The sequence below is a fragment of the Mandrillus leucophaeus genome, unplaced genomic scaffold, assembly GCF_000951045.1.
Source record: "Mandrillus leucophaeus isolate KB7577 unplaced genomic scaffold, Mleu.le_1.0 Scaffold264, whole genome shotgun sequence".
Lineage (NCBI taxonomy): Eukaryota > Metazoa > Chordata > Mammalia > Primates > Cercopithecidae > Mandrillus > Mandrillus leucophaeus.
Window position 1 is genome coordinate 2,125,944 of NW_012102743.1, and position 12,246 is coordinate 2,138,189.

At 36.7% G+C, this 12,246-nt stretch overlaps 1 protein-coding gene across 1 annotated transcript in view; it reads right to left on the reverse strand.

Moving 5' to 3' along the window:
- Positions 1 to 12,246, reverse strand: part of BIRC6 (baculoviral IAP repeat containing 6) — a 269,615-nt gene that overhangs the window by 222,409 nt on the left and 34,960 nt on the right. The window contains exons 6-9 of the mRNA XM_011984254.1: positions 11,811 to 11,922; positions 8,307 to 8,389; positions 2,962 to 3,184; positions 2,723 to 2,883 (exon numbers count right to left, since the gene is read on the reverse strand). Of these exons, the coding sequence (XP_011839644.1) occupies positions 2,723 to 2,883; positions 2,962 to 3,184; positions 8,307 to 8,389; positions 11,811 to 11,922 (579 nt within the window). The remainder of the gene's footprint in view (positions 1 to 2,722; positions 2,884 to 2,961; positions 3,185 to 8,306; positions 8,390 to 11,810; positions 11,923 to 12,246) is intronic.

Genomic DNA, 12,246 nt, shown 5'->3' on the forward strand with positions numbered 1-12,246 from the left:
AAAAAAAAAAAAAAAGAAAAAAAATTATATGAACAAAATAACTAAATTGTACACTTACATGAATTTTATGGTTTGAAAATTACACTTCAATAAAACTTTTTTAAAAATCACATGTGGCTGGGCACGGCAGCTCACGCCTGTAATCCCAGCACTTTGGGAGGCCAAGGTGGGTGGCTCACCTGAGGTCCAGAGTTTGAGAACAGCCTGGCCAACATGGAGAAACCCTGTCTCTACTAAAAATACAAAAAATTAGCCAGGAGTAGTGGCAGGCACCTGTAGTCCCAGCTACTCATGAGGCTAAGGCAGAAGAATCGTTTGAACCTGGGAGGCAGAGGTCGCGGTGAGCCGAGATCGTACCACTGCACTCTAACCTGGGTGACAGGGTGAGGCTCTGTCTCAAAAAAAACAAAAAAAAAACCCAAAAATCATGCATTTTAAAAAGAAACTAGAATACATATAAACGTTACTATAATTCCATAGTGTGATTATGACTACTCTGTATTTCATCAATTTCCATTCCTGCATTTTCCCATTTTCCTGCAATAAGCATGCACTATTTATGTAATAGGCACTGTATTTACTAAAGCCTTCTACATTTTGCAAAACTTTTTACAAAGCAATATACATGCAAAATAAATATTACAGTTAAAGTAAAAATGTTTAGTTAAGATTATATGTGTTTCTGAAAACTAGACATACTAGTAAGGGTACCTTGGTTTATAGCAATCCCATAAACAATTTTATTTACATTCAAGAAATTTTTACCAATCTGACCTGATATACAAATGATAAGTGAATCATCTAGAAAAAAATCTTAATTCATTAAAATTAAATGTATTACCAAATCTTCTTCCTTAATTCAGAAAAAAAATATTGTCTTCTAAGAAAAAATGGTCAAAAACAATTCCTCATTCCTTCAATGTAAACAACAAATAAAAATAAATTTTACAAAAACGATTCTAAGCAAGCTATATTGCTAATTACTTTAAACTTCTTGGATAAGCTTAGATTTTTTCCAATTAATGTATTATTCTTCAAGCTAATGAAACCCACATAGTATATTTTATAACCAAATATATTGGATCTTGTGCCACATAAAGTCAGATGTAGCATGGCTCATTATATTCACTATCAATTCCAACAGCACTGCTCCTACTTCTTGGGGAGGGGAAGTGCAGAGAGGGGGCGTAAGGTTAGGGATGAAGTTTCACCTCTTCAGCTTCCTCCTACCACATTAACTTTATGTTTTTGTATGATTTGTTTGAGACTTTCTTCAGAGAAAACCGACCTTCGACCCTAGATTACACATTTCTTAAAAGCAAGTAGAGATTACCTCAACTCAAGCACGTTATCCCATATAATGTTGAGGAGTATTTCCACTAGTAATACAGAATACATGTTTATCTAAAATGCACATTTTACCTGGGAGGCTGTGACTATATGTGTGTGGGTATATGTAATCCTAGAAGTATATTTTGATTCAATTTTTAATCCCCAAATTACAAAACGTCAAGACAAAGTTCAAAGTAAGTGCCTAGAAGGACATATAGATTTCATTATCTTCTATTACTTTTCCACTAACTTCTAAGAAATCAGAGAAATCAGGTACGCTTAATATCTAGTCCTATTGGCAAAATATGGTCAGAAACTCAAGACAACAGTTAAGCTGCTTTCCCATTAAGCTTTCACAGAGATTTATATTAATAGAACAACCACAAGGCTTTATTCAATGTTATTACCAAGAGGAACTAGATAGAAGTAATACATATATTGTAAATTTTCCCCTAATTCCTTTAATGAAATAACTTCCATTAATAAAATTTTACATTATTCCTTAATGAAAGTACATCCCACCAAAGGGGTTGTGAAGTAAAATGATAAATCACTGACTACAGAGTAATACCCATCACATACCAGTAACATAAGGAGCCCCTGGAAGTCAGATATTCTCAGTCTATCAAGACATCTGATCACAGTTAAATAGCTCCATTTCACATGGCTGCCTACAGAATCTTTTTTCCTCCCACCTACAGAATCTTATTAGCCCAGTTCAGTCAAACCCGTAGTGGTTCTTAGGACACAAGTAAGTGAAGGAGGGTGATACTTAGACTCTCCCACCCCACCTACATCAGATGCAGCACAAAAATCAGGAATCTCTCAGAGAAGTTGAGTGAAGGAGAATCCAGAACAGCAATTTTACCAAAATATTTCTCTAGCAATAATTATGGTACCTCAACTCACTGCTGACTACTGGTACACTGTTTTAAACAATTAGATCTTCTTACTTCACCTCAGGTTATTCCATTATTATTATTCATTAGCACTGCCATAATTTGAGGTGCTAATGAAAAAAGGGAAACTGAAATCGTCTAGTTCAACTGCTCTATGAAAAAGATTTAGTAGAAGGTGAAACTACAGTATAATTTCATTTCATTATTTAGACTTTCAATGTGACTTTTCATCATCTATTGTTCAATGTGGCAATTATTTCCAATTGACATAGATTGTGACAGAATGTTAAGTATATTTTATAAACTATGCTGTTTCTGAAGATTTTTCTTCAAGAATCACAGATTTCAGATTTCCAACCAAACATTTACTCTCTGATCTCTTAACTGCATAACTTTTTTTCCCTCCTCTTTAATTATTAGAACTATGAGAATATAAAATTTAGGAAAACATGTTAACATCTATTAAATACTACTAAAACAAACTCACATACCTATCTCCTTCCAATTTTGGTATATCTGAGCAACTAGAGGAGTCCTCCAGCCACGCCAAAGTTGGTCTCCTTGAATCAACTCCTGAGCTTGGGTCTCCTGACAGAATAAGCTGTTGTACAATTGCTGGATCATAGGCATTAATTTCAAACTTTAAGTGCACCTAAACAAATGAAAAGCCTAAGTTTACAACTGATTTTTTTTTCAGTTACTAATTTGTTACTTCAAAATTCAAACATACCTTCATAAGTTTGGAAACATCCCATATGCAGATCTTCCCTCGTTTAGTTGCAGCAGCTAGAAAATGAGGGCAGCTCCCCGACCCAAAGCAAGATATTCTGTCAGTTCCATCCGTACAAGGAAACTGTGCAGGACTTGTTGCAAGGGTGACTGACAATGGCACATTCTGTGTGTGCTCACCTTTCACAAATGGGCAGTTTGGGGAATGTCTTTCGTGTTCAGACCTTTACACAGATTAAGAAAGGAAAAGTTTACTAAAAATAAAGCAATTCAGTTTGTACATTAAAACAGAACTCCAGGATCATCATCTTTTTTTTATCTGAACTTAAACTATTCATCATTAAAGACTTAATATAACCAAATCATTCAATATTATGAAGATCACTCTAACATGTTCAACCATTTATAATATTCACACATTCAATATTCCAAACATTTAACAATAGCAGTTGTTATTCACTTTAACTGATTATAAAGTCAATCTCAGACAAAACTGAGAAACTAATGCTATAGTGTAAGTAATGCTATATTACATACTACAAAATTGTTTAAACTCTTGTTATTTCCTCGCACTGGTTTCCTACAGTTTTGAATGATTAACTACTAGGTTTCACTTTAAAATTCTCCATATCTATCAGGGGCCACAACTATAAATAATATACAGTTGAAACTCAATAAATGCCACTCATAACACAAAAAGTTATTTTACTAAATATTTTACTACATTATTTTACTAAAAAGTTTTTTAGTAAAGATCTGAAAGCAGAAAGATCTCTAGTATGAATAAAATAATATAAATTAAGAACACAAATATACCTTATGTATTCACTATACGATCAAATCAGACAAATAATTTTTAAATAAAATGTATTTCCTAAGAGCCTTAGGAATGTAAAGTTAGTAAATTATACACTACTTCTTTCAAATAAATGCTTACTGAACAAAAAGAAACGTTAAATTAAAAAACGTAACAAGTTTAAGAAATATAAAACACAGGCTGGGCACAGCGGCTCAACCTGTAATCCCAGCACTTCGGGGGGCCAAGGTGGTTGGATCCTTGAGGCCAGGAGATTGAGACCAGCCTAGGCAACACAGTGAGACCTCATTGCTACAAAAAATAAAAATAAAAATAATTAGGTGGGTGTGATAGCATGTGCCTGTAGTCCCAGCTACTCGGGAGACTCAGGTAGGAGGATCCCTTGAGCCTGGGAGTTCAAGGCTGCAGTGAGCTACGATCGTGCCACTGCACTCCAGCCTGAGCGACAGAGCAAGACCCTGTCTCTAAAAAATAAAAAATTTAAAAATTTAAATTAAAATATTAAATAAAATACTAGGACCTCCGATGAAGACTGGTATAATGACTCAAATATTGTAAGCAGGATCAACTTAGCACCTATCTGCTCAACTTTATGCTTCCTTTATATTTCTTTCTGGTTACTCCTTATTTTTATTTCTATTAGCTATAATTATAAGGCATTAGAAACGTCAGGATCCTACTACCAAAACAAGAACCCATGAGCCAGGCATGATGGTAAAGCACACAGTTCCAGTCAGTCAGGAGGCTGAGGCAGGAGGACTGCTTAAGCCCAAGAATATGAGGCTGCAGTAAGCTGTGATCACACCTGTGTATAGCCAATGCACTTCAGCCTGGACAATATATCAAGACCTCGTATCTAAAACACAAAATAGGCTGGGTGTGGTGGCTCACGTCTGTAATCCCACCACTTTGGGAGGCTGAGGTGGGTGCATCACTTGGGGTCAGTAGTTCCAGACCAGCCTGGCCAACATGGGGAAACCCCATCGCTACTAAAAATACATATATCAGCTGGGCGTGGTGGCGCACACCTGTAGTCCCAGCTACTTGGGAAACTGAGACACGAGACTCTCTTGAACCTGGGAGGCAGGGGTTGCAGTGAACCGAGATCACGCCACCGCACTCCAGTCTGGGCGACAAAGTAAGACTGCGTCTCAAAAAAAAAAATAAATAAATAATAAAATAAAATTTAAAAAATAAATGTTTCTTAAAATTGTTTTTAACTCATTGTTTTATTTCCATGTCAAAGAAAGAACTTTACACATAAAACATGCTACTCCTTACAATCTATGTATTTCTTTTTACCATGCACCTACAACTTACACATATAAATCCATATATAAATCCTGGGCAATTTTTAATATGCAGATGTCTTTCCTAATCCTTTTACAGTGCATCTCCAAGCAAATGACATTTGGGCCAGGTTCCCTCCTAGCTAAATCTAGCGTACTTTACCACTTTCCATCTCTCTCTTTTTCCTGAGTTTTAACTTTTTCAATAAAATTTTATTTATACAAGTTACACACGGCTATATAAAATAAAGCTAAAGACCCATATCAATTTTAAAATCTAATCCCAGTAATTTCCAATCCCACCTCCAGGAAACCATCATTACAAATTTAAGTGATACATTTCTAAAATATTTTTTATAAGTTTACATACATAAATGTACATATAGAAAATATATGATGTGGAAGTACATGTGAAAAAATTTTTAAATAAAATACAGGGTTTTAAATTGTTAAACAATTGGTGTCATTGTACATGACATACATATTTTATCATGTATTCAATCACCAATCATTCTATTAATACAAAAGATTTCTTGATACAATAACATATCTGAAAGTTACTGAGAGTGATTAACAGAGATCTTACTGTTCATTCCCCTTAACTGTTGGACCACAGTCTATTATATGAATATACCACATTCTACTGGGCTATTCCCCTCCTGATGGGCATTTAAAAGGATTTGATTTTTAACTGCAGTGACCATCCACTTTATGCCTCTGTGCATACAAGAGCAATTAACTCCCTAGGATAGGTAAATAGAAGTGGAAATGCTAGTTACTAGGGTATGGTCCATTTTTTTGTGTTTTTAACTTCAACCTCCCTTCAAAGGAACTGTATCTAAACTCGCAGTCAAAATATGACTCCCATTTGCCCTTTCAAATTTTTCCTTTCCCCCTTACCATTCAGAAGGTGCCTAGGCTCCCCAGCCTCCATTAATCCTCTTTCCTCCTACCCATTTGGAGGACTTGCCCCAGGCCTTCAGAGACCCCATCAACTTCTTAAGTGTTTGAGGAATCCCAAATGCTGGTGCAAAGAAGAGGTAGAATCCCTGAATCCCTGGCCATGTCAAGAAAACATGGGTTTTGAACAGCCCAAGTTGGAAATTTTAATCAACTTTCCATAGAAAATATTTACAAAGAAGATAACATTTGATAATATTGTATAATTTTTCAGGTATAGGTTAAATAACTTGAGGATTGGCATAGGGACCTAAAATATATATATTAAAATGGTTTCTATATATATATATATAAAAAAAGATGGATTCTATGCGGAAAGACAACTCCAAACAGAAACTCAACTTAAATTGAAAACTGTTCATACAGTAGGTCCCCCTCTCATCCACAGCATCACTCTTTTTTTTTTTTTTTTTTGAGATGGAGTTTCACTCTTGTCGCCCAAGCTGGAGTGCAATGGTACAATCTCGGCTCACTGCAACCTCCACCTCCCCAGTTCAAGCGATTCTCCTGCCTCACCCTCCCTAGTAGCTGGGATTACAGGTGTGTGCCACCACACCCAGATAATTTATTGTATTTTTAGTAGACAGGGTTTCACCACATTAGCCAGGCTGGTCTTGAACTCTTGACCTCAGGTGATCCACGCGCCTCGGCCTCCCAAAGTGCTGGGATTATAGATGTGAGCCACCATGCCTGGCCCACAGCTTCACTCTCTATGGTTTCAGTTACTCATGGTCAACCATGGTCCCAAAATAGATGAGTACAGTACAATAAGATATTTTGAGAGAGAGAAACACAGACAGACTGACCACAGTCACAAAATTATTACAGTATATTGTTAAAATTGTTCAACGTTAGGACGGGCACAGTGGCTTACACCTGTAATCCCAGCACTTCGGGAGGCCAAGGCGGGCAATCACCGGAGTTCAGGAGTTGGAGACCAACCTGGCAAACATGGCGAAACCCCATCTCTACTAAAAATAGAAAAATTAGATGGGCGTGGTGGCACACGCCTGTAATCCCAGCTACTCAGGAGGCTAAGGCAGGAGAATTGCCTGAACCCGGGAGGTAGAGGCTGCAGTGAGCCAAGATCGTACCGCTACACTCCAGTCTGGACAACAGAGCAAGACTCCATCTGAAGGAAAAAAAATCGTTCAATTGTATTAGTTATTGTTATTAATCTCTTTCTGTGCTTAATTTATGAATTATACTTTATCATAGGTTATGGATGAATAGGGAAAAAATATAGTATGTATATGGTTCAGTACTATCTGCTGTTTCAGGTATCCAATGGGTACTGGAATTATGCCCTGCAAACAAGTGGGACTACTGTATTCAACTCTCTGCCTGCAGATAGATACAACTTGAATTTTTCATACAGTATTTTCCAATCTGAACTCCACAGGTACACTGCAATATGTTTTAGCAAGTCTGCCCCAGGCACATCAGCTGATTTAACATTCAGAGACTTCAAACTAATTTTAATACAAAGCAAGCAACATATCCTGAAACCAAAACCTGGTTCTATCACTTACTAGCCATATGCCCCTTCAGCAAATTTTATTCTCTTCATTTTAAAATGGAATAGTAACTCCTACCTCATAGAGTAACTATAAAGGTTAAACTGGAGAATATTCATAGTTCCCTCCTATAAAATGGAGACTACAATAGTACCTACTTCACAGGGAAATATGAGAATTAAATGATTTAAAAATATATAAAGTATTCAGAATGGTACCTAGTATACCATCTTATATAAAATTTGCTCTAACAATATACTGTTATTTCTATTAATAAGAGCTCAGAATAGTTATTTGTGAAAATGAAGTTTCAATACATGATCTCTAATGTTAAACCAGGTTCTAAAATTTCGTGCACTAAAATTCAGAGACATCAAAGACTCCCTAAAATTCCTTCAAAATTAGAAATGTATACTATAAGGCTCTCTTCATGGATTCCCTATTGACAACCTGCTCTCAAAAGACCAAGATTCAACTGCTAAAGCTCATGCTGGGGTTCACTTTACCATAGCTCTCTGGTTTTCAGTCAGAGTGTGGTTCTATTGTTTGGTACTTCCCTCCTGTACAAATTTTAGAAAGTCAAACTTAACAGACACTGTATGCCAAGTGGTGTGACAGAGTATAGACAGGGCTATCTCATTCTCAGGACAATGACAAAAATATAGGTGGCAAAAGGCAAAAAATTATAAGCAGAAAAGTAAAATTTAGAAGCATATTTACATGACTGACTTAGCCTATTATGTCCAGAAACATCAAGACTCACCAAGGTTCATCAGTAGGTTCCCAACAAACGAGGCATACACTACAAGTAAAACACATGGCTCTATCATCTCCAGATGAGGCAGGCTGCAAAATTACAAAGAAAAGAGACAGAAAGGGTAAATCATTATTAAAATAGCTTTATAATAAAAGTTATTTTTAAAAGTTCATAATTTTAAGTAAAATTCTATACTGAAAATGAGAAAATTAGCCTATAATATTAGGTCCAACAATACACTGAAACCTCCAAATATTTATTAATTGTCTGTATTATTTGAAAATTCAGAAAATGACCACTAAATCAAAGAGAGGTACACATATATGCAATCCCTGATCTAGTACTTTTCTAATTGCTATAATAAAGTATCTGAAATATTAAGTATAAAAGAAAGATTCTGGCTGGTTTACACTATTTATTGTGGTTGCTGTTGTTGTTGTTGTTGTTGTTGTTTTTGAGACTGCGTCTTGCTCTGTCACCTAGGCTGGAGGGCAGTGGCGCGATCTAGGCTCACTGCAAGCTCCGCCTCCCGGGGTTCAAACGATTTCCTGCCTCAGCCTCCCGAGTGGCTGGGACTACAAGCGCCTGCCACCACACCCGGCTAATTTTTTCATATTTTTAGTAGAGACGGGGTTTCACCATGTTAGCCAGGATGGTCTCGATCTCCCGACTCTGTGATCCAACCCCCTCAGCCCGACTCTGTGATCCAACCCCCTCAGCCTCCCAAAGTGCTGGAATTACAGGCCTGAGCCACCGCACCTGGCCTCTTGTTGTTGTTTGTTAGAGACAGAGTATCTTTAAAACTGTCTCTTTTAAAGAAACAGAGTCTTAGGCTGGAGTGCAATGGCACAATCATAGCTCACTACAGCCCTGAACTGAACTCCTGGACACAAGTGATCCTCCAACCTCAGCCTCCCAAGCAGCTGGAACTACAGAAGTGTTCCAAAACACCCAGCTAATTCTGTTATTTTTTTTGTAGAGACACGGTCTCCCTAAAGTATCCAGGCTGGTCTCAAATTCCTGGGCTTAAGCGATCCTCCTGCCTTGGCCTCCCTAAGTGCTGGGATTACAACTGTGAGCCACTGCACCAGCCAATGGGCTTATTATTAAATACTAAATCCCATACAACTATACAAGAAGGGCAAGTAAAAAGGGAAAGCAAAGTAGTCAATCTAATTCACATAATATGGAATCTAATTCACACAACATGGGACAAAATGCTATATATATTTCAATCCAAGGGCCAGGTACAACTTATATATATATATATATATACACACACATATATATGTATGTATATATATTTTCAAAACCTGAACTGAAATATACCTGAAAACTAATATGAATATTTGTGAACATTTACTTTATAGACGCAAATTTATTATACATTTTAGAAGATTACAAATAATCAGCTCCTAACATTTCCTAGAATCAGAGGATTCTAGGAAACCCATTATTGGACCTCTCTGCAAAGATAGAATATAATAAACAATAACTCACCAGAAAAAAATATCAAGGCATCACTTAACAGAGACTCTTAGAAAATTACACCAAATTAAAAGAAAGATGACAAGTTGCTAGAAAAATGGTCCATGTTCAATCCTTAATTTAGGGAAATAATTTCACTGATTCTAATATTAGCCAGTCTCCAAACTTACCTATCTGTAACTGGAAATCTGACAAATTTTGAATAAAATATTCATATATATATATAGTTTTCTAGTTTAATTTTAGTTCATATGTTCAGAATACTTGAAGATAATGAAGGAATAATCAATCTTCAGATTCTAAATGACAGTTACTTTAATGTACTTCAAAATGTACTTGAATTCTTAAATTAGGCCAAGTGCAGTGGCTTACACCTGTAATCACAATACTTTAGAAGGCTAAGGCAGGCAAACTGCCTGAGCCCAGAAGTTTGAAACCAGCCTGGACAACATAGTGAAATCTCATCTCTACAAAAAATAAACAGAATTAGCTGGGCATGGTGGCACATGCCTGTAATCCCAGTTACTTGAGGGGTGAGGTGGGAGAACTGCCTGGGCCTGGGAGGCTGAGGCTACAGTGAGCTGTGATCACGCCACTGCACTCCAACTTGGGTGGCAGAGCAAAACCCTGTCCCAAATAAATGAATAAATAAAGTTAAATAAGCATGCTTTATTTAAACTGACATATAGGTATTAGATTTCTTGATTCTTTTAGCAGTGGTAAAACAGTGATAAGCCAGTCTATACCATTCACTTTAAGTTTCCTGTTAAATAACATATTAAATAACATCTAGCTAAAATCATTTTTCTTAACTTCCCTCTAATTCGGCAAAGCTTTTTATAATGTCCCATTCTTATGCCTCTGTACTATGTTAATCCTTACACCTTATACCCTCCTCTTTTCCTACATAAAACTATGACTATTTTTCTTGACTAATTCTTCCTCTACCTGTGCAACTTAATCAGTTCTTTAATGCACAGATATTCAAGTTGCAATGCACTACTTGTAATGCTGCTTCTGTAGTTATCTAGTATATGGATAATTTGTATCCCAACTATAATGAGAATTTTAAAACTGTAAAACTTCTTTTATGCATTACCCTAAGCATCTACTACTGTGTTATGAATGCAGATGTCAAACAGTGGAAATAAACATGCATCAAAACAGAATACTTGTCAAAAACCCAATCTGAAGAATATTGTCTATTTGTTGATTTTATTAAAAAATTATGGCCTAGCGTAGTGTCTCACCCCCATAATCTCAACACTTTGGGGAGGATGAGGTATGTAGATCACTTGAGCAGGAATTCGAGACAAGTCTGGGCAACACCAGAAATCCTGTCTCTACAAAAAAAAAAAAAAAAAATTAGGTTGGTGCAGAAGTTAGCCAGGCCCAGTGGCACACACCTGTAGTCTCAGCTACTCAGGGAAGCTGAGGTGGGCGGATTACCTGTGCCTGGGAAGGCTGAGGCTGCAGTGAGTAGTGATAGTGCCACTGTACTCCAGCCTGGGCAACAGAGTGAGACCCTGTCTCAAAAACAAAAAATAAAAATAATTGCTTTTAAAAAAAGTTGTATCTAATCTGAAAGACAATACTCAGTTGTTAATTGCTTAAACAATTTTTTCCTGGCCAGGCACGCCTGTAATCCCAGCACTTTGGGAGGCCAAGGCAGGCAGATCACCTGAGGTCAGGAGTTTTGAGACCAGCCTGGGCAATATGGTGAAACCCCATCTCTACAAAAAATACAAAAATTAGCCAGGTGTGATGGTGCACACCTGTAATCCCAGCTACTCAAGGAGGCAGAGGCACAAGAATCACTTGAACCTGACAGGCGGAGGTTGCAGTGAGCTGACATTGTGGCACTGCAGTCCAGTCTGAGCAAACAAGCATACCTGCATACAAGCAAGCAAGCAACCAAGTTGCATAAAGTAAGTTTCTGAACAAGTAAAACAAAAGCGGTAACTTTGCTGAAGGCTACAAAGGCATACTGAGAAAAGTACTTTTCTACATTCTTTTTTTTACCTGATGATAAAATCCAGCTTGAGCCATGGGATCTGGTTGTGCCCACCTATAGCCTACATGAGGCCATGAGGTAAATGTCTCCCGTCTGTTAGCTTCACTATACATCAGTGATCTAAAAGTAAACATACTTTATGTAATTGAAGTTAGGCATCAAATCACAGTGAAACTTCTATTTAACAATGCAGAAAATAATTTTACTGGGTTATCAACAAAAACTGCAAATGGTCTGATGAGCAAGTTCAATATTTTACTTTAAACTAAAAATGATAATTTTTAGGAATTTCTCTTAAACAGAAAGGGAAGGAGAAAACCTGATTGGTGGCTGCAGCTGATAAACAATTCTAGGGGTAGATTACATACGTTTTCATATTAAAATACACCAGCTCACCAAGAGTCAAAGTATAACAGAAAGTACCAGAGTAATATATATATATAT